Source organism: Rhinoraja longicauda, chromosome 13 (genome assembly GCF_053455715.1).
Source record: "Rhinoraja longicauda isolate Sanriku21f chromosome 13, sRhiLon1.1, whole genome shotgun sequence".
Classification (NCBI taxonomy): domain Eukaryota; kingdom Metazoa; phylum Chordata; class Chondrichthyes; order Rajiformes; family Arhynchobatidae; genus Rhinoraja; species Rhinoraja longicauda.
The window spans coordinates 23,059,551-23,082,170 of NC_135965.1; the positions used below are offsets into that span (position 1 = coordinate 23,059,551).

The 22,620-nt window shown below is 49.0% G+C and overlaps 1 protein-coding gene across 1 annotated transcript in view; it reads left to right on the top strand.

Moving 5' to 3' along the window:
• Window positions 1–6,511: 6,511 nt before the first annotated feature.
• The window catches only part of slc2a2 (solute carrier family 2 member 2), a 32,090-nt gene continuing 15,981 nt past the window's right edge, over window positions 6,512–22,620 (top strand). The window contains exons 1-6 of the mRNA XM_078410563.1: window positions 6,512–6,627; window positions 16,068–16,160; window positions 18,040–18,233; window positions 19,775–19,899; window positions 21,462–21,577; window positions 22,461–22,620. The exon at window positions 22,461–22,620 is cut by the window's right edge and continues 3 nt beyond it. Coding sequence (XP_078266689.1) covers window positions 6,580–6,627; window positions 16,068–16,160; window positions 18,040–18,233; window positions 19,775–19,899; window positions 21,462–21,577; window positions 22,461–22,620 — 736 coding nt within the window. The 5' untranslated portion in view covers window positions 6,512–6,579. The remainder of the gene's footprint in view (window positions 6,628–16,067; window positions 16,161–18,039; window positions 18,234–19,774; window positions 19,900–21,461; window positions 21,578–22,460) is intronic.

A 22,620-nucleotide genomic window follows, 5' to 3' on the forward strand; every position in this document is an offset into this window, starting at 1 on the left:
CTATTGACTCTTGTTTTGAGCTTCTGGTACCCCCAGGTGCTGACAATCAGGTGCCTGGGTCCAAGATGACAATGCTCGCCCCCACAGAGCAGGGTTTCTCAGAGACTACCTCCAGAATTTGGGAGTGGAGAGGATGGAATGGCCTGCCAGCAGTCCTGACCTCAACCCCATTGAACACTTGTGGGATCAGCTTGGGCGTGCTGTTCGTGCCAGAGTGACCAACACAACCACGTTGGCTGACTTGCGACAAATGCTGGTTGAAGAATGGAATGCCATCCCACAACAGTGTGTGACCAGGCTGGTGACCAGCATGAGGAGGAGGTGCCAGGCTGTTGTGGCTGTGTATGGTTCTTCCACACGCTACTGAGGCTCCTGTTTATTAAATGAATAAATTGTTAAATTGCCAATATGTCTTGTTTCTTCAGACTTCAATCATCCAATCCACCAAACAACACCGAACAAGAGTCAATGGCAGAATAAGCTGTTTGGCATTGGCAGAGAAGATTTGGCAGATTTTTCATGGGCGCAACCCACATACTCAGCTCTGCTGCTCATCCCACAAATGCATGTTCCTTACAAATGTGGCACCATTTAAAAGGGAAATAAACAGGCTTTCCAACGGTATAAGATTTATTGCCAAGAAGCATTGTTACAACAAAGAAATAATCTACCAAACACAAATTTCCTTACTTTTTGTGCTATGTTTATATACCCACCACGCTGTGTGTGAAAATGTTGCCCCTCAGCTTCCTATTAAATCTTTCCCCTCTCACCTTAAACCTAAGTCCTCTGGTTCTTGATTCCACCCTTTTCCAACTTTCTTCTACCTCTTACAATCAGTCCAAAGAAGAGACGAGCTAAGAAGAGACACCTATCCATGTTCTCCAAGAGATGCTGCCTGATGCACTGAGTTACTCCAGCACTTCGTGTTCTTTTGATTCCTCTACGCTGGGTAAAAAACTGCATTCACCCTATCTATTCCTCTCATGACCTTGCACATCTCTAAAAGATCACCCATCAACCTCCTGCACTCAAGGAATAAAGCCCCAGCCTGCTCAACCTCTCCCTGTAGCTCAAGCCCTCGAGTCCTAGCAACATCCTTGTAAATCTTCTCTGCACTCTTTCCAGTTTAACGACATCTTTCCTATAGCAGGGTGAGCAAAACTGAACACAATACTCCAAATACGGCCTCACCAACATCTTGTACAACTGGAACATAATGTCCTCATTTCTATACTCAATACCCTGACTGATGAAGACCAATGTACCAAAAACCTTCCTGACCATCCTATCTATAGGAAAGATCTTCGCAAGCATTGTGATTAGAACCATTTTTCCACCTGGCGTGATGATAATGTGGAAAGGGTTCCACTGGGATAATTGGAGCCAACAGAAGAGGTAAAAAGGGAAGCCAGGTAAATGCAGAGAGGGAAGTACATCGAAAGTATAATCAAGGACCACTCACATTACCCGGTCATTACCTCTTCTCCCCTCTCCCATCCAAACTACAGATTTAGACTTTAGAGATACAGTGTGCAAACAGGCGCTTCGAGTCTGCGCTGACCATCGATCACACCGTAAGCCAGCACTACCCTACGCACTCGGGACAATTTGCAGAAGTCAATTAGCCTACAAACCTGCATGTCTTTGGAATGTGGGAAGAAACCGGAGCACCCGGAGAAAACCCATGGGGTCACAGGGAGAATGTGCAAACTCCATACAGACAACTCCCGTAGTCAGAATCGAACACGGGTCTCTGGCGCTGTGAAGCAGCAACTCTACCGCTGCGCCACCGCGCCCCCTTGGCGTTCCAGATGCTGGAATCTTGAGGAAAAACTCAAAGTGCTGGAGGAACTCAGCGGGTCAGGCAGCATCCGTGGAGGGAATGGATAGGTGAGGATTTGGGTCGGGGCCATTTTTCTGGCTGAGAGGGTTTGACCCTGTGGAGCCAGTGCATCGAGTGCAATTTGTGTTTGTGGAGATTGCTGAGGTAGACAGTGTGTTTCACCCTGATGACCTGCCCGCTATCAGCACCATTAACAGCTTATCACCCTCAAACAGATAATCAATAGCAGGCAAACAACTGGAGCCATCCTGAAGATGCTGCAATCATTGACCTGGATTTTGAAACTGTTTTTTATAATGTCTGGAACATTTATACGTAATATATTTGGCTGAATACATTCAAGAGAGAGCTAGATAGAGCTCTTAAGGATAGCGGAGTCAGGGGGTATGGGGAGAAAGCAGGAATGGGGTACTGATTGAGAATGATCAGCCATGATCACATTGAATGGCGGTGCTGGCTCGAAGGGCCGAATGGCCTACTCCTGCACCTATTGTCTATTGTCTATTGTCTATTGAATATTTTGAAGGCGCACTGATTAGATCAGTGTATCAGTCATGGTGTAGAGTCCCCTTTGTATCCTGTAAACACAAGGAACTGCAGATGCTGGTTTCCCAAAAAAGACAGAAAATGCTGGAGTAACTCAGTGGGTCAGGCAACATCTTGGAGAACATGGATAAGTGACGTTTTGGGTCGGGACCCTAATTTAGACATAAGACCGGTCTCGACCTGAAACATTACCTATATATCAGTCTGAGTCTGGAAATGTCTCATACATGTTCTTATACAATGGCACGTGTCCCATTTGTACCTTGCTTGAGTATCAACCCCTCAACGCCCCCAATACTCTCTCCCTCTGCCATCGGAGAGCAGTGTGTCCAGTATATACCGTCCCAAAACGCACTGTGGTTACTCACGCAGGTTCCCAGTTCATTCATTCATATGTTCATTGGGAGCAGAAGTCGGCCATTCGGCCCATCAAGTTTACTCTGCCATTCAATCATGGCTGATCCATCTTTCCCACTCAACCCCATTCTCCTGCCTTCTCCCCATAACCCCTGACATCCTTACTAATCGAGAACCTGTCAATCTCCGCCTTAAACATACCCAGTGCCTTGGCCTCTACAGCCGTCTGTGATAATGAATTCCACAGATTCCCCACCTTCTGACTAAAGAAATTCCTCCTCATCTCTTTTCTAAAGGTACATCCTTTTATTCTGAAGCTGTGCCCTATGGTCCTTGACTCTCCCACTAGTGGAAACATCCTCTCCACATCCACTATATTCACCCCACCCCCCCCCCCCCCCCCCCATCCTTCCAAACTGCAGCGAGTGTAGGTCTAGCACCATCAAATGCTCATCATACATTAACCCAATCATCCCCGGAATCATTCTTGTAAACCTTCTCTGGACCCACATCAACGCCAACACGTCTTTCCTTGGGTATGGGACCCACAACTGCCCACAATACTCCAAATGCGGCTGACCAGTGCCTTATAAAACGTCAGCATTACATCGTGTAGGAAAGAACTGCAGATGCTGGTTTAAATCGAAGATAGACCCAAAATGCTGGAGTAACTCAGCGGGACAGGCACCATCTCTGGGGTGAAGGAATGGGTGACGTTTCGGGTCGAGACCCTTCCTCAGTCTGAGATGCTGCCTCTCCCGCTGAGTTACTCCAGCATTTTGTGTCTATCCTCAGCATTACCTCACTATTTTTATATTCTATTCCCCTCAAAGTAAATGCCAACATTGCATTTGCCCTCCTTGCTGCTGATTCAACTTACAAATTTGGGAATCAACCTTTTAGGAATCCTATACCAACACTCCCAAGTCTGGCCCCCACCTTTCAAACCCCGTGACCTCTCCCGCCAAGGTGGACTGCAGTTGCAAGGAACACCAGCCTCTGAAGGTTGCTCTCCAAGTCATGTCCCATCTTGAAGCGTATTGTCGTTCCCTCGCCGTCACTGGGTCTGAATCTTGGATTCTAGCCCCCGGTGTCACATCACCACCACCTTCTGTTTAATTTTAGTTTAGTTTAGAAGGTTTTTAGAAGGTAGTTGAGGCCAGTTCATTGGCTATATTTAAGACGGAGTTAGATGTGGCCCTTGTGGCTAAAGGGATCAGGGGGTATGGAGAGAAGGCAGGTATAGGTTACTGAGCTGGATGATCATATTGAATGGCGGTGCAGGCTCGAAGGGCCGAATGGCCTACTCCTGCACCTATTTTCTATGTTTCTATGTTTCTATATTTAGAGATGCAGCGTGGAAACAGGCCCTTTTGCCCACTGAGTCCACATGGACTACTGATCAACCATAGATAGACATAAAATGCTGGAGTAACTCAGCGGGTCAGGCAGCGTCTCTGGAGAGAAAGGAATAGGAGATGTTTGGGTTCGGAACCCTTCTCCAGGTCATCCGTACACCATCTATCCTGCAGCCTTGGGGCAATTTGCAGAAGCCAATTAACCTAAAACCCCGCACGTCTGGAGTGCGGGAGGAAACCGAAGAACCTGGAGCAAATCCAGGCGGTCTCAGGGAGAATGTGCAAACCCCGCACAGACAGCAGTCGTAGTCAGGATCAAACCGGGATTGCTGGCGCTGTACCACTGTGTCGCCTATATCTCAAGGAAAGTTCAGGAGAAGCAATAAATGTTGGCCTTGCCTTAAATGCCCAGGTCTACCCCTGTGTCAAAAATGCCATCTGAACTCTACCCTACCCTCCTGCAGGCGAAGGTTCCACACCTCCACTACCCTCTGCGCCAGGGAATCTTTCCTGACCCAAAGCCTGGAAGCTAAGATCATGAGGGGAATAGATCGGGTGAATGCACAGTGTCTTTTACCCAGGGTAGGGGAATCAAGAGTAAGAGCACAGAGCTTTAAGGTGAGAGGGGAAAGATTTAATAGGAAACCGAGGGGTAACATTTTCAATCAAAGGGTGGTGGGTGTACGGAACGAGCTGCCAGAGGAGGTAGTTGAGGCAGGTACTCTAACACCATTTAAATGACTCTTGGAGAGGTTACATGGAGAGGAAAGATTTAGAGGAATACGCCCATTCCCACCCCCCCCCCCCCATTCTCTCCTCCCCCAACCCCAATCTTACTCTCCCCACACACCCCCTTTCCCCACGACCTCCCCTTTCCCAGTACCCCTATTTCCCCCACCACTAAAACCTCTGTAACTTTAGAAATACGCGACCGAATCAAATAAAAAAATCATTATCCAGCAGCGTTCAGCGTGGTGATGAAGGTGGTGCAAAAATCGTGGCGCTACGGTTCACCGTTTTCCCCGCAATCAGCCGAAATAACTGAGAAAAAAAAAGTCTTGACTTTTAAACCTCTGTAACTTAACAAATATATGGGCCCTCTGCTGATCTGATGTCTGCTATCCCATTACAGTGGGAACAGAGGCCATTCAGTTCATCGAGTTGCCGTGGGCCCTCTGCTGATCTGATGTCTGCTATCCCATTACCTCGCCCTCTCTCTGTTTCCCCTGAATAGGCCTGGGTTTAAGTTAATGTAGGCACAAGGAACTGTGAAGGGGGTAGGAAATGGGCAGGTGTTGCATTGTGGAACTGCAATAAGATGTGTGGGGAATGGTTGGCAGATGGGGAGGAATGAGCAGTGAGTCACAGAGGGAATGGTATGAAGCCACAGGGAACTGCAGATGCTGGAATCTCAAGCAAAACACGAAGTGCTGGAGGAACTCAGCGGGTCAGGCAGCATCTGTGGAGGGAATGGATAGACTTTTCTGGTCAGGATCCTTCTTCAGAGAGGGATTAGGTGTCTGGTGATGGAAATGTCATAAACTGTGGAGTATGATCCCTTAATTGTGGGTGAACCAGGGAAACGAGCTGTCAGAGGAAGCTATAGAAGCAGATACATTTACAACTTTTAAAACACATTTGGACAGATTTTAGACTTTAGAGATACAGTGTGGAAACAGGTCCTTCGGCCCACCGAGTCTGCAGTGACCAGAAATCACTTTAACCTACAAACTTGGGACAATTTTTATAATTTACCAAAAACAATTAACCTGCAAACCTGCACGTCTTTGGAGTGTGGGTGGAAACCAGAGCACCCAGAGAAAACCCACGTGGTCACGGGGAGAACGTACAAACTCCGTACAGACAGGATAAAGGAATAGGGGACAAGGGAATAATGTTTAGTGCAAAATAAAGTCCAGTAAAGTCTGATTAAAGGTAGTCCAATGGTCTCCAATGAGGTAGATGAGAGGTCAGGACTGCTCTCTAGTTGGTGATAGGATGGTTCAGTTGCCTGATGACAGATGGGATAGGGTAGGAAGGAATCACAGATGCTGCTTTACACCGAAGATAGACACAAAATGCTGGAGTAACTCAGTGGGACAGACAGCATCTCTGGAGAGAAGGAATGGGTGACGTTTCGGATCCAGACCCTCCTTCAGACTGATCCCACCAACAGGGTTTAGAGGGCTATGGGCCAGATGCAGGTCAATTGGACTAGTCTAGAGTGTCAGCTTGGTCAGCATGGACAAGGTAGGCCGAAGGGCCTGTTTCCGTGCTGTACAGCTCGATGACACGCACCTTATACACACATAGAGCTCACACTCACGCCAGCAGGAGGAGACGCTGTTTAATGATAGAGTGAATCGGCCGGGGAAGCCGGTCCCACAAGGGGCGGCCCCTCTCCGGCACTTAAATAGCAAGCGTTTGGCAGCTGAAGCGGCCGCTCATCCCCCCGGCACCTGCCCTGCAGTGATGGCACCAGAGATGGAAAAGCGCAGCTTAGACGGGGGTACGCAGAAGGTAAGGCAGGTCTCCCGGGACACCGAGGGTGCGACCCCTGGGGCGGGCACTCTCCCAAACATCTCCCCCCAAACATCTCCAATCAAACATCTCCCCCCCCCCCCCGTGTTGTTCCTTCCGAGTTACCCCCAAGTTACGCAAACTTTCTGAAAGTTGCTCCGGGTTTCCTGAAGTTGCCCAAACGTGCCCCAGAGTTGTCCAGGTTTGTCTAAGGTTGTCCGACTCTGCCGGGACTGTCCCTCAGATGGGGATAAGTGTTGGAGAGGAATGAATGAGCCGGTGAGGTAGACAGACTCATACTGCCCCTAAATCAGTGCGGCGATCCTCCAGAGCCCGCCCTCACGGTCAATAGACAACAGACAATAGGTGCAGGAGTAGGCCATTCAGCCCTTCGAGCCAGCACCGCCATTCAATGTGATCATGGTTGATCATTCTCAATCAGTACCCCGTTCCTGCCTTCTCCCCATACCCCCTCACTCCGCTATCCTTAAGAGCTCTATCCAGCTCTCTCTTGAAAGCATCCAACGAACTGGCCTCCACTGCCTTCTGAGGCAGAGAATTCCACACCTTCACCGCCCTCTGACTGAAAAAGATCTTCCTCGTCGCCGTTCTAAATGGCCTACCCCTTATTCTGGCCCCATGTTCTGGACTCCCCCAACATTGGGAACATGTTTCCTGCCTCTAATATGTCCAATCCCCTAATTATCTTATATGTTTCAATAAGATCCCCCATCATCCTTCTATATTCCAGTGTATACGGCGCTCCCTCAGTCCTGCCTCTCGGTCAGTGAGGCGCTCCCTCAGTCCTGCCTCTCGGTCAGTGAGGCGCTCCCTCAATCGGTCAATGCGGCGCTCCCTCAGTCCTACTCTGTAATGCGGCGCTCCCTCAATCGGTCAGTGTCGCGCTCCCTCAGTCGGTCAGTGCGGCGCTCCCTCAGTCCCACTCTCTGTAATGCGGCGCTCCCTCAGCCCCACTCTGTAATGCGGCGCTCCCTCAGTCCCACTCTGGAATGCGGCGCTCCCTCAGTTGGTCAGTGCGGCGCTCCCTCAGACCTACTCTGTATTGCGGCGCTCCCTCAGTCCTACTCTTTGTAATGCGGCGCTCCCTCAGTCGGTCAGTGCGGCACTGCCTCAGTCCCACTCTCTGTAGTGCGGCGCTCCCTCAGTCCCACTCTCTGTAATGCGACGCTCCCTCAGTGGTTCAGTGCGGCGCTCCCTCAGTCCCACCCTCTGTAATGCGGCACTCCCTCAGTCGGTCAGTGCGGCGCTCCCTCAGTCGGTCAGCGCCCCTCCCACACTGCGGCGCTCCCTCAGCGCTTCCCCAGGAGCCGGTGTCCCTTCTAATGGAGTACTGGGCCAGGCTTGGAGAGGCACCAATAGGTTGAGCCAACAAGGAGGGTCTGTAGAAAATACCATCAGTCTGAAGAAGGGTCCCTCAGATTCAGGGACAGTTTCTCCCCGGCTGTTATCAGGCAGCTGAACCATCCCATCACCAACTAGAGAGCGGTCCTGACCTCTCATCTACCTCATTGGAGACCCTCGGACTATCATTAATCAGACTTTACTGGACTTTGTCTGGCACTAAACGTTATTCCCTCTATCCCGTATTCATACACTTTGGATGGCTTGATTGTAATCATTTCATGGACTGGATCGCACCCAACGATAAAGCAAAGTATTGAGTATAGAAGTTGGGAGGTCGTGTTGCAGTTGTGTAATACATTATTGAGGCCGCATTTGGAGTATTGCGTTCAGTTGTGGCACCATGGTATAGGAAAGATGTTGTTAAGCTGGAAAGGGTGCAGAGAAGATTTAGGAGGATGTTGGCAGGACTCAAAGCCTGAGCTAGAGGGAAGATGAGGGGGTGATCTTATAGAGGTGTATAAAATCACGAGAGGTATAGATCAGGTAATTGTACTCTCGTCCCTTGACCAGAGTAGGGGAACCGAGAACCAGAGGACATAGGTATCAAGTGAGGGGGGAAGGATTTAACGGGAACCTGAGGGGTAACTTTTTTACACAAAGGATGGTGTGCATGGAAAGAGCTGCCAGAGGAGGTAGTTGAGGCAGGTATTATCGCAACATTTAAGAAACATTTAGACAGGTACATCATGGACAGGGCAGGTTTAGAGAGAAGTGGGCCAAACGCAGGCAGGTGGGACTAGTGGAGATGGGACATGTTGGCTAGTGTGGACAAGTTGGGGTGAAGGGCCTGTTTCCACGCTGTATGACTCTATGGCTAAAAAAGTTTTCCGCTGTATCTTGGTACACGTGACAAGAATAAACTAAACTGAACGAAACGTCACCTATCCATGTTCTCCAGAGATGTTGCCCGACCCACTCAATTACTCCAGAACTTTGTGTCTTCTTTTGAGCCAACAAGCAGATGTCTGGACACGGGTGAAAGTTCCACCCTGGGGAAGAAGGTTCTGACTGTCTACCTGTGCCTCTCGTAATTTTATGATCCTTTATGTTCTCTTTTAAACTTTCCCTCCTCTCACCTTGAAGCTATGCCCTCTGGAAGCTAATAACTGGGAAATTCCTTGAAATCATCTGTCAATGATAACAATTCTCCAGGATCCTAATTAACTGTCATGTGAATACCAGATACCTTCCTCATGCACGTCCAAGTGACATCATTCTCGTGCAGATTTCTACACATCCCACCAGCTCATCACATCAATTATATTCACTGGTGTAAATGATTGCCAATGTCAAAAGCACAAACTGAATCTAATCACCACCGAAACTCAGCATTTCCCAGAGAGTGCCTCTGTTACATTGCAGGCAGTTCATCAGTGTGTATAGTATGTTGCTTGAGAGACACAAGGAACTGCAGATGCTGGAATCTTGAGAAAAGCACAAATTTGCTAATGGTACTTTTAATCCATTGGGAGGGGTGCACAGGAAAAAGTGTGTGTTAATGTGTCCCTATTTGTATGGTTTGCTTGGAAGTGTGTACCATCAACAGCTGACCCCATGGCAGTATTTCTAGTGGTTCCCCAGGAACGTGTCTGTATTTGCAGGAATACCTGGGAGACTGTGTAGGTTACTGCATCCTTTATGGGGGTGCAGAAGGAGTTGACTGCAACCTTTATGGGGGTGCAGAAGGAGGTTACTGCATCCTTAATGGGGGTGTAGAAGGAGGTTACTGCATCCTTTATGGAGGTGCAGTAGGAGGTTACTGCATCCTTTATGGGGGTGCAGAAGGAGGTTACTGCATCCTTTATGGGGGTGCAGAAGGAGGTTACTGCATCCTTTATGGGGGTGCAGAAGGAGTTGACTGCAACCTTTATGGGGGTGCAGAAGGAGGTTACTGCATCCTTTATGGGGGTGCAGTAGGAGGTTACTGCATCCTTTATGGGGTGCAGAAGGAGGTTACTGCATCCTTTAGAGGGGTGCAGTAGGAGGTTACTGCATCCTTTATGGGGGTGCAGAAGGAGTTGACTGCAACCGTTATGGGGGTGCAGAAGGAGGTTACTGCATCCTTTATGGGGGTGCAGTAGGAGGTTACTGCATCCTTTATGGGGTGCAGAAGGAGGTTACTGCATCCTTTAGAGGGGTGCAGTAGGAGGTTACTGCATCCTTTATGGGGGTGCAGAAGGAGGTTACTGCATCCTTTATGTGATTGCACAAGAAGGTTATGCCATTCTTTTTGGGGGTGGTGGGATTCCGTGATCCAATGCTGGGCCCCAATCCCCGGGGTGGGGGCACTCAAATCCAAGCCTCCCTCTACATTGGGATGGGGGTGGACATTGGCAATAGTGGGAGCACTCAGATCAAAGGGGGTGACATTGTCACAAAGTGGGAAGCCAGTGATATTAAAGCCTGCTTTTAAAATGAGTGGTGGTAACATCATCAGGGAATGGGGGCACTCAGATCAGAGTCTCCCAGTACAACAGGGAGGTGTGGTAATATTGTCAGGCAGTGGGGGCACAGATCAAAGCCTCCTTGTGCAAAGGACACAAAGTGCTGGAGTAACTCTGGGCCAAGCAGCATCCCTGGAGAACATGGATAGGTCTCATTTTGGATCAGGACCCTTCTCCGGTCTGATTGTGGAATGGGGGAGGGGGGTGAATAAAGCTGGGAGAGAGCGTCCCTCTTTATGGACATCGTTGCCTTCTTCTGTTCAGATCCATGATTGTACCGCAGATTGATCATTGAGTTAACATTGGGAGCCAGAGTCAACAGCAAAAAGGGCGAAGCCATGTTCTTCAGAAACTGGCCCAACCAGTCCTTGGTCCTCTTCACCGTCGGCTCCCACTACCTGAAGGTACCTGGGATATGGTTCGGAGGGGCTGAGGCAGGCAAAAAAAATTGGTTGAATCGAACTGGTAAAACAAAACAAACATTGGGACTATGGGGGCAGCATTCCCTTCTAATAATTGGTAAGAATCTGCTCATCATGTGCGAGCTGCTCTCAGGGCTGCTGTATGTGGTGAATGATGGCTCATCCGCAGGTCCTCCACCCTGGCAATTATCAAGTTTATCTAGAAATCAATGATGGAGCAGGTCATGATGCACAAGTCCAGCAACAACTTAGCCAAAAGCATACTGAACATCGCCCTCAAATTGATGGCCATCTTTGTGTGAGGCTGCAACAGCGGCACGGTAGCGCAACGGTAGAGTTGCTGCTTTACAGCGAATGCAGCGCCGGAGACTCAGGTTCGATCCTGACTACGGGTGCTGCACTGTAAGGAGTTTGTACGTTCTCCCCGTGACCTGCGTGGGTTTTCTCCGAGATCTTCGGTTTCCTCCCACACTCCAAAGACGTACAGGTATGTAGGTTAATTGGCTGGGTAAATGTAAAAATTGTCCCTAGTGGGTGTAGGATAGTGTTAATGTACGGGGATCGCTGGGCGGCACGGACTTGGTGGGCCGAAAAAGGCCTGTTTCCGGCTGTATATATATGATATGATATGATATGATACTGTCAGTATACACCATTAACTCCATCTACACTTCATGCTGCCTCGGGAAAACAGCCGACATAATCAAGGACCACTCACACCCTGGTCATTCCCTCTTCTGCCCTTACCTGTAGCTACAAAAGCCTGAATGCACGTACCACCAGATTCAGGAATAGCTTCTTTCCCACTGTTATCAGACTACTGAATAGTCCTTCCATAAATTAGGTCGGTCCCAATATTCTAACCTACCTCATTGTGGACTTTGCCCTTTTTCTGTAACCCCACAGCACTGAAAACTCTATTCTACACGCTCGTATTTTTCTCTTTGCACTTCCTCTGTAATTGTGTTTGGGCTCATGGTTGAACTAATGTATAGCGTGATCTGATTTAATTAGAGAGCACGCAAACAAAAGCTTTTCATTGTATCTTGGTGCACGTAACAATAATAAACCGATACCAGCCAACAGCAATACCAAAGTAGGAAATTTGTGTGTGTGTGTGTGTGTGTGTGTGTGTGTGTGTGTGTGTGTGTGAGAGAGAAATAAATAATGTGTGTGTTGGAGAAAGGGATAATGAGAGAGTGCGTGAGAGAAAGCGTGTGTAAAAGAGAGAGAGAGATAATGAGTATGTGAGAATGAGAGGGAAATAATATGTGTGTGAGAGAGATATAGAGATATAGTGTGTGTGCGTGTGCGTGTGTGCGTGTGTGTGTTAGTGTGTGTGTTATCATGTGTGTGTGTGTGTTATCGTGTGTGTGTGTGTGTGTTATCGTGTGTGTTATCGTGTGTGTGATCGGGTGTGTGATCATGATCTAATAAGAGACCCATGGCAGGATCTCTATATTTATAGGACACATTCTATATTTATATGGAGTAGATAGTAATAAGCGACTTTTGGGAGTGCCTCAGCTTTACTAGAGATCTCCAAAGGTGTGTTAGTATTCATCGGAGAGCCTCCAGAGAGGGCTGATATTTGTACTGAGACCATTGTTTCCCTGTGTGTAAATAGTGGGAAAGGTCAAAGACCCAATTAATTGATCAATGAAGACACAAAAAGCTGGAGTAACTCAGCGAGACAGCCAGCATCTCTGGATGCAATACTAGTCCCTATACCTCCTCCCTTGAATCTGTCCAAGGACCCTGACATTCCTTCCAGGTGAGGCAAAAGTTCATTTGCATCTCCTCCAACCTCATCTACAGTATCCGCTGTTCCAGGTGTGGACTATATATCGGCAAGCGTAGACTGGGCGATTGTTTCGCTGAACACCTGCACTCAGTCTGCCTAGGCCTACGCGATCTCCAGGTTACTAAACACTTTAACTGGACCTCCCATTCCCACAATGACCTTTCTGTCCTGGGCCTGCTTCACTGTCAGAGTGAGGCCAAACACAAATTGGAGGAAAAGCACCTCATCTGTTGCTTGGGCAGCTTACAACCCCGGTATGAATATTGATTTCTCTAATTTCACCTAACCCTTGCTTTCCCTCTCAGTCCTTCCCTCACCCTAGTTCTCCGACTAGTTTCACTGTCTCCGACTAGTTTTCACACCTTTCCTTTCCATATCTACACTCACTCTCCTCTGTTTCTCAGTCTGAAGAAGGGTCTCAACCCGAAACGTCCCCCATTCCTTCTCTCCAGCGATGCTGTCTCACCCGCTGAGTTACTCCAGCGTTTTGTGTCTATCTTCGGTCCAAACCACCATCTGCAGTTCCTTCCTACACAAGAGACTGCAGATGCTGGAATTCTGAGCAAAAACCCATGCTGGAGGAACTCTGCAGGTCAGGCAGCATCTGTGGAGTGCAAGAGAATAATGTCGCCCTCTGTGGTCAGATACAGAGTTGTCCCTGAGGGGAAGCTTGCCAAGACAGGTGGGGGTGGGTGGAATTAACAGGTCTCTGAGAGTGGTGATACTGTCCGCTTCCTGGGCCACAAGGAGTCAGAGTCAGAGTCACAGCACAGTAACAGGCCCTTCGGCCCAACCTCAGACTGAAGAATGGACCCGACCCAAAAGGCCATCTGTCCATTTCCTTCACGGATGCCGCTTGACCTGCTGAGTTCCACCAGCAGTTTATTTTTTAATCAACAATGAGGATCAGATGCCCTGTAGAAGGGTCTGCCTATGTGGGAAACGTTATGAAGGACAATTATTTAATGAAAGGTTATCTGTGGAGGCAAAAATCAACCTCCTGCTGCTGGTTCAACGTAATTAAACCTCCACTGAGCTCGATGCATAGGAAATCCAGGACAAAATGCATCATAGAATATATATAGCACAGAGTCAGGCCCTTCGGCCCACAATAACTAAGCTGTACATGATGCCAAGTTAAATGAATCTCCCCTGCCTGCACATGATCCATATCCCTCCATTCCCTGCATATCCATGTGCCTATCTATAGGCCTCTTCAATGCCACTATCATATCTGCCTCCATCACCCCTGGCAACCATCACCATCACCAAAGTGTAACAAAATATTTGCCCCGCACATCTTCTTTCAACTTTGCCCCCTCTCCACCTTAAAGCTATGCCCTCGTGTCCTTGACATTTTCATCGTGGGGAAATAGGATCTCACTGTCTACCCTTTCTGTGTCTCTCCTAATCAGGTCTCCCCTCAACCTCTGACTTTCCAGAGAAAACAATCCAAGCTTATCCAACCTGTCCTTACAGCTAATACCTTCTAATTCAGGCAGCTTTCTGATAAACCTCATCTGCACCTCGACATTCTTCCTGTAATGGAGCAACCAGAATGGAATGCAATACTCCAGCATTACCTGGAATCTAACCCAGAGTATGAAAGAGTTAACCTAGAGTGCGGGGTGGTCAATATTAACTTCAAACAGCCCATGGATTGTCCAGGTCTGATTCAGAAGGGTCCGCCTTTCTTCAGTCTGAAGCAGGGCCCCGATCTGAAACGTCACCTATCCATGTTCTCCAGAGATGCTGCCTGACCTACTGAATTACTCCAACACTTTGTATCCTTTTTCTTGGTAAACCAACAGGTGGAATCCTTTGTGACTCCAATTAAAACATACCAGTCAGTCCCAGCCTTCCTGTTCGACTTGATTTGAAGGTGTGACCACAGGGACTGTTGTATAAAAAATGCAGGTGCACATGTGGAATGCGGCTGCTGTGGCTGAAGATGCTTCGCATCCACTTGCCTTGGAATGTAACCAATGCTGGACTCTGCAAACCTCATCGGCAACTCATTGCCAGAGTCATCCGACATTGCAGATGTTGCAATCTTCAGCGAAAGTCAAACAGCTGGAAGAGGGATATGGGCCAGTCCCAGGCAAATGGGCAATGAAGGAAGTGCAGATGCTGGTTTACAAAAAAAAAGAGCACAATGTGCTGGAGTGACTCAGTGGGTCAGGCAGCATCACTGGAGAACGTGGGTAGGTGACATTTTGGGTTGGGACCTTTGTTCTGCCCCTACCTCTCATTTCCAGTTTTTTTCTTCCCTGTTCTTTCAGTCTGATGACTCGAAATGTCACCTATCTTTGTTCTCCAGAAATGCTGCCTGACCCATTACATTACTCCAGCACTTTGGGTTTTTTTAAGGGACAAATGGGACTAGCTTAGATTAGACATCTTGGTCAGCATGGACGGGTTGGGCCGAAGGGCCTGTTTCTGTGCTATGTGACTCTAAGCCTTTAACTCAGTCCTGACCCAAAGTACCCCTCTACCTCCACAGATGATGCCTGACCCGCTGAGTTCCTCAGGCAACTTGCTTTCCTTTCCAATATCTCAATGCTCTCCTGCTTTTGTTCATCCCTGCCCATTGACATGCTCTGTGTTTCTGCCCTTCAGAGCTGGTGAGGTTGGCTCAGTGTAAGGACCTTGCACTCCATGCTGGGCTGTGCTGGGCTGGTTGGGGGAGTGGGTTGGGTCAGGATAGTTGGGGCAGGGAAAGATTGGACAGTCATCAACAGGTCCTCTTCCTTCGTTTCCATCATCCATGTTTCAAATGTTTCATCACTGTCATCGTCCGTCCTGAAAAGGGCGGAAGCTTCCGGTGACAAACAGTGGGAGCCATCACATGTACAATAGATGATGGTGGCAGCAGAATTAGCCCAGGACACTTCCAGTTTCCAGCCCCGCGACGTGGACGCTTCTGCTATGGGGCCATCAACAGGTTATGACACTGAGGGTCTGAAGAAAATACCATCAGTCTGAAGAAGGGTCCCTCAGATTCAGGGACAGTTTCATCCCAGCTGTAATCAGGCAACTGAACTGTCCTATCACCAACTAAAGAATGGCCTTGACCCCCCATCATTGGTGGCCCGTGGACCATCTTTAATGGGACTTTTCTGCATTTCAAACTACAATTCAGTAAAGTCTGGTTAAAGATAGTCCGAGTGTCTCCCCTGAGATAATTGGGAGGTCAGGACCACTCTCTTACTGATGAGAGGATGGGAGGAAACTGTCCCTGAATCCCCCTCCTTTCCACCCCCTTGCGGTTGCTACAACGGGCACTGCCTGCCCCACGGTGTCGATGTCTAACGTGCAGTCTTTTGTGCCCCTCTTTCCCTGCAGACCTCCAGCCTCCTGCTTTTCTCCGTCTTCACCGCCGTGCTGGGATCCCTGCAGTTTGGTTACGGCACTGGAGTCATCAACGCTCCCCAGGAGGTAAGCTCACACCGGGGTGGACCATCACTGGCCTTCCTCTGTAGTCGGCCAGGGTACCGACTTGACAAGCAAAACACACAGTGCTGGGGGAATTCAGCGGGTCTGGCAGCATCCGTAGAGGGAATGAGTAGGTGATGTTTCAGACTGAAGAAGGGTCCCGACCCGACATGCCGATATCACCTGTGCATTCTCCCCACAGATGCTGCCTGACCCGCTGAGTTTAGTTTAGTTTAGAGATAGAGCATGGAAACTGGCCCTTTGACCCACCGAGTCCACACCCACCATCCATTGCCTGTTCATAAATTCATAAGACGTAGGAGCAGAATTAGGCCATTCGGCCCATCGACTCTACTCAGCCATTTGATCGTGGTTGATCTATGTTTTCCCTCTCAACACCATTCTCCTGCCTTCTACCCGTAATCTTTGACGCCCTTACTAATCGATAACGTATCAATCTCCACTTCTAAAACATCCAATGACAGACTCCACCGCTATCTGTGGCAATGAATTGCAACGATTCACCATCCTCTAGCTCAATAATTCCTCCTTGTCTCCATTCTAAAGAATGCCTTTTATTCTGAGGCTATGCCCTCTGGTCCTAGACTCTCCCACTACGCATATCGGGTAGACACACAGTGTCTCTTGCACCAGAGAACATAGGTATAAAGTGAGGGGTAACTTTTTCATACAAAGAATGATGGGTTTATGGAACCAGCTGCTGGAGGAGGTAGTTGAGGCAGGTACAATCACAATGTTTAAGAAACATTTAGACAGGTACATGGATAGGACAGGTTTAGTCGGATACGGGCCAAACGGAGGCAGGTGGGACTGGTGTAGATGGGACATATTGGTTGGTGTGGGCAAGTTGGGCTGAAGTGCCTGTTTCCACTCTATTTGACTTTACTGGGAACCTCCTCTCCACATCCACTTTATGTTCACATGAGTTCCTGCAGCACGTCGTGTTTTGCTCCAGATTCCAGTGTCTGGAGTTCCTCCAGCCTCATACCCAGACAGCATCTCTCAAACCAGCTCTGGCATCAAGAAGGACAAGGGATGTGGGTGCCAGTGAGTACTGCCTGGCATTTTACTGCTCAGGACTTTGTGCCAATCGTGGAAGGCTGTGGGTGGGGGTCAGAGGGAGCTCAGAGGCACAATATTTCTAGTCCTGTTTTCCAGGGTCTGTTTTCCTGTTTAAATGAAGAAGTTAACCAAGCATCAAAAGGACACAAAGTGCTGGAATGGGTCAGGCAGCATCTCTGGAGAACATTGATAGGTGACTTTTCGGGTCAAGACCTTTCTTCAGGCTAAATAAATGTCACCTATTCATATCCTCCACAGATGCTGCCTGACCTGCTGAGTTTTTTTTTTTTTTTTTTTTTTTACAGCCGGAAACAGGCCTTTTCGGCCCTCCAAGTCCGTGCCGCCCAACGATTCCCGTACATTAACACTATCCTACACCCACTAGGGACAATTTTTACATTTACCCAGCCAATTAATGGGAGTTACTCCAACACTTTGTGTCTTTTTGTGTAATAATCAGCATGTGCAGTTCTTTGTTCCTACATGAATCACGCATCAGCTGTGAGCAAGGTTACAGGTCGGTTTGTTTGGGTTTGGGTTTATTATTGTCATGTGTACCGAGGTACAGTGAAAAGCTTTGTTTTGCATGCCATCCAAACAAGTCCGCAATGGGGTGGAGGTGAATCAGACAGTACCTTAGCTTAGGGAAGGACTGTTCAGAAGCCTGATAACAGAGGGGATGAAGCTGTTCCTGAGTCTGATGGTGCGTGTGTGATGGAGGCTTCATCTCCCCCTGGATCAGAGCTGGGTGCTGAAGGCTGTTCCTCGTACGAGGGGTAACTCTCATTCTGCTCTGCAGGTTATCGAGAGGCATTATGCACAGGTCCTGCATATTGCCCAGAACGAGACTGGGGATGGCAATCTCACGCAAGAGGGCAGCCCGCTGAAGGACCGCCGGGTGGTGGTTTACTGGACTCTCTCCGTCGCCATCTTCTGCATCGGGGGCATGTTTTCCTCCTTCTTTGTTGGATATCTGGCGGACAAGCTGGGCAGGTACGTTCCCCGACCACCGGCGCACGGTGGCCGCAGTGTACAACGTCTTTACTTTAGTTTAGTTTATCATTACGTGTACCGAGGCACAGTGAAAAACTTTTGTTGCGTCCGATCCAGTCAGCGGAAAGACTATAAATGCTTACAATCAAGCCGTCCACAGCGGACAGACACAGGCTAAAGGGAATAATGTTTAGTACAAGATAAAGTCCAGTAGAGTCTGATTAAAGATAGTCCAAGGGCCTCCAGTGAGGTGGATGGGAGCTCTGGACCGCTCTCTAGTTGGTGATAGGATTAAGGAACATCTGCAGTTGTCCTCGTTGACCTGTTGTCCATCTGCAACAGACACTGCCGTTACTCACCCACACTTCTCCAACAGCACTGCCCAAACCAACAATGTGTGTGACCAAGTAGAAAAGCAAGGGTCTGGAAGCTTTGGAAAGGGTGCAGAGAAGGTTTGATGCCTGGTTTAGGGGGTATTAGCTACTGGGAGAGGTTGGACAGATGTATTATTTTCTCTGGAACACCAAAGTTTGTGGGACGACCTGATAGAAGTATATAAAATTATGAGAGGCATATAGGGTAGAGCGACAGAACCTTTTCCCCGGGGTGGAGATGTCAAAGACTAGCGGGCACAGCTATAAGGTGATAGGGGCAAAGTTTGAAGGAGGTAGGCGGGGCCAGTGTTTTTTACACAGAGGGTGGCGAATGCTTTGAACGCACTGCCGGGGGTGGTGGTAGAGGAAGATACGATAGTTGTGTTTAAGAGGCTTTTAGATAGGCAGGGAATGTATCACATGCAGGCAGATAAGAGTTGGTCTTGGGATTCCAGAAAAAACAATCCAAGTTTGTCCACGATCTACCCTTTAATCCAGGCATCATTCTAGTAAACCACCTCTGCAACCTCTCCAAAACCTTCACATCCTTCCTGTAATGGCCAGCCACAACTGCACGCAATACTCCAAAAGCCGCGGAACCAAAGTCCGAGAGATGGCAATCAAATGTTGGTCGCACCCAGAGAAATGAATAAACACAAGTGGTACACAGGGAGATATTACTGGGAATGTTCATCAGCTTCACCTGTTTAGTTTATTGTCATATATACAGAGGTACGGTGAAAAGCTTTTGTGTTATGTGTTAACCAGTTAGCAGAAAGACTACATGATTACAATCGAACCATCCACAGTGTACAGATACATGATAAAGGGAATAACATTTAGTGCAAGAAAAGATCCAGTAAAGTCTGATTAAAGATAGTCTGAGGGTCTCCAATGAGATAGATAGTACCTTAGAACCACGCTCTAGTTGTTGGTAGGATGGTTCAGTTGCCTGATTTCAGCTGGGAAGTTCTCTCGCACTTTGGTCATGCCACGTTTGGAGTGCAGTGTGTAGTTGTGGTCGCACCATTACAGGAAAGGTCTGGAGGATTTGGAGGAACATCTGTGGCTGAGGTTTTGAAAGTCCAGGCATCACCCGTCGCTGCGTTGATGGGAATGTTTCTCCGGTTCTGTCCCAGTAACGCCCACATTCTGTCCTTCTTCCAGACTGAAGGCAATGAAGTTTCTCAACGTCCTGGCAATAGTTGGTGCTCTACTTATGGGGTTGGCCAAGCTGGGACCTGCGCATATCATGATCATCGCCGGCAGGGCCATCACCGGCGTATACTGTGGTAAAGTGGTTCAGGTTCATTATTGCCATGTGTACCGGGGAACCGTGAAGAGCTTTGCTTTGTGTCCATAGAAAGGGAGGCGGGCATATGGGAAGAGTGGGGGGGGGGGGAGGGGCACAGTGGGAGGAGTGTGTGAATGATGGGCAGGTGGAGTGGGGGGGGGAAGAGGTTGAGTGGGGGGGCGGAAGTTGGGTGAGAGGAGGGTGATGGGGAAGATGGGTGAGGGGAGTGGAAGTTGGTAGAGAGGGTGGGTATGTTGGGGGAGAGGGGGAAGAAGGCCCATTGTGTTTGTGTTTGGAGCAGACAACAGGAAATAATATTGGAAAACCTTAATACATAGCAGAATTAGGCCATTTGACCCATTGAGACAGCCATTCAATCAAGGCTGATCTATCTTTCCCTCTTAATCCCATTCACCTGCCTTCTCATATCCTTTGACGTTCTTTCTAATCAAGAACTTGTCAATCTCCGCTTTAAAAATACCCAATGACGACTTCCACAGCTGTCTGTGGCAATGAATTCCCCAGGTTCATCACCTTCTGGCTAAAGAGATTCCTCCTTATCTCCACTCTAAAGGCACGTCCTTTTATTCTGAAATGGAGCCCTGTAGTCCCACACTCTCCCACTGGTGGAAATGTCCTCCATATCCACTCTATTGAGGCCTTTCATTACTCAGTAGGTTTCAGAGGTCGCCCTCATCCTTCCAAAAATCTGCCTTTAGAAGATTAGTGAGACAAGTAGGAGGTTTGCACTAGCCGAGGGCCAATGATTTCCACTCCGAATGATCTCAGTAACCCTGGAGGTTGTCTAGCAAAAGTGGCTTTGAGCGAGAGAGAGAGATAGATAGAGAGAAAGAGCGAGACACACACACACGCATGTTCGCACACACACACGAGACTGAAAATACTGGAATCATCAGCAAAACACAAAGTGCTGGAGGAACTCAGCAGGTCAGGCAGCATGTGTGGAGGGAATGGGCAGGCGACATTTTGGGTCTGGACCATTCTTCAGACTGATGGAGAAGGGGGGGGGGGAGAAAGCTGAAACAAAGAAGAAGGGGCAGGACAAAGCCTGGCAAGTGATAGGTGGACACAGGTGAGCGTATGTTGATTGGCAGATGGGTGTTGATAGCATCAAAGGTGAACAGGAGACAAAAGGGTGCCTGGGACGGAGAGGAGAGGAGAGGAGGAGTGAAATGTAAAGTTGGAGAGAGGGAATATGGGTGAAAGTAAAGTTAAAGTAATTTTTTTTAAAGTGAAAACGAAAGTAAAATAGAAAAGAGAAATGGGCAAGTCGCTTAGGGAGGGGCGGTCTCTGTGAGGGGTAAGGAGGAGAGCTCGTCTCCTTGGTAACATCGAGGTGGAAGATGCCCAGAGCTCTGAATGTCCCTCAGCTGTGGGAGATGAGGTCTACGTCCTTGCAGAGTGCAGCACTCAGCGCAGGGATGGGCCAACACCTCTACCTGGGCACCACCTGCAGCACGAGGGTGGCTCAGGTCATTGGATTGCAGAGGTTTAGATGTTTCACATAGCACCAACCAAGCTCTCCTCCACCTCTTGCAGGGCTGTTGTCTGGCCTGGTGCCCATGTACATTGGAGAGATCTCACCCACCAACTTACGTGGAGCGCTGGGAACAATTCATCAGCTGGCAATCGTTACCGGGATCCTTCTGAGTCAGGTACGGCACCTTGTTACCCCCGGGCTGGGTACGGTAGGTGACCCGGTGTGGCACCTCATTACCCCTGGGGTTGGTACAGGGGGCGACTAGGTGTGGCACCTTGTTACCCTGGGTTGGGTATATGGGGGGGGTGACCTGGTGTAGCACTTTGTTACCCTTGGGCTGGGTACAGGACGTAACCCGGTGTGGCACCTCATTGCCCCTCGGGTTGGTACGCCGACCAGCGATCACCCCATACACCAGATCTCGCCTACACACTGGGGACAACTTGCAGAAGCCAAATTAACCTACAAACCTGTCCGTCTGTGGCACGTAGAAGGAAACCGGAGTACCCAGAGAAAACCCACGTGGTCACAGGGAGAACCTGCAAACTCGTACAGCCAACACCCGTAGTCAGGATGAAAGCCACATCTTTGGCGCTGTGAGGCGACAACTCTACCGCTGCGCCACCGTGCTGTGGAAAAGTTACCACTGAGGTCCCTCTCAAATCTCTCTCCTCTCAGCTTAAGATTGTGCCCTCTAGTTTTCAAACTCTCTACACTGGGAAGAAGACTGTGTGTGCTCACTTCATCCATGCCCCTCGTGATCTTGGACACCTCAATAAGGTAACCTCTCAGCCTCCAAAGAAAATAGTTCTAGCCTATCCAACCTCCCCCAAGGAGTATTGTCAAGAGTATTCTCGTATTTTGAGTTTTGGGAAGCAGAAGGGAATATGTTGGGGGAGCGGGGGGGGGGGGTCTGGGGATTTGCCCAATCCCCTGGCATTGGGACAGGAGCAGGCAGAAGATCTCCAACATCATCTTGACGTCCTGTCGTTGGTCGAGGTTGGATGGACTCTGGTGGAGATCAGTAAGTTGACCGCCTGTGCTCGTGTGTCCGGCAGGTGATCGGCCTGAGGTCCCTGTTGGGCAACGACCGGTTCTGGCCCTTGCTCCTCGCGCTGTCGGGAGTACCTGCCATCCTGCAGTCCCTCCTCCTGCCCTTCTGCCCGGAAAGTCCGCGCTACCTCTACATCAAGCTCGGCAGAGAAGAAGCAGCCAAGA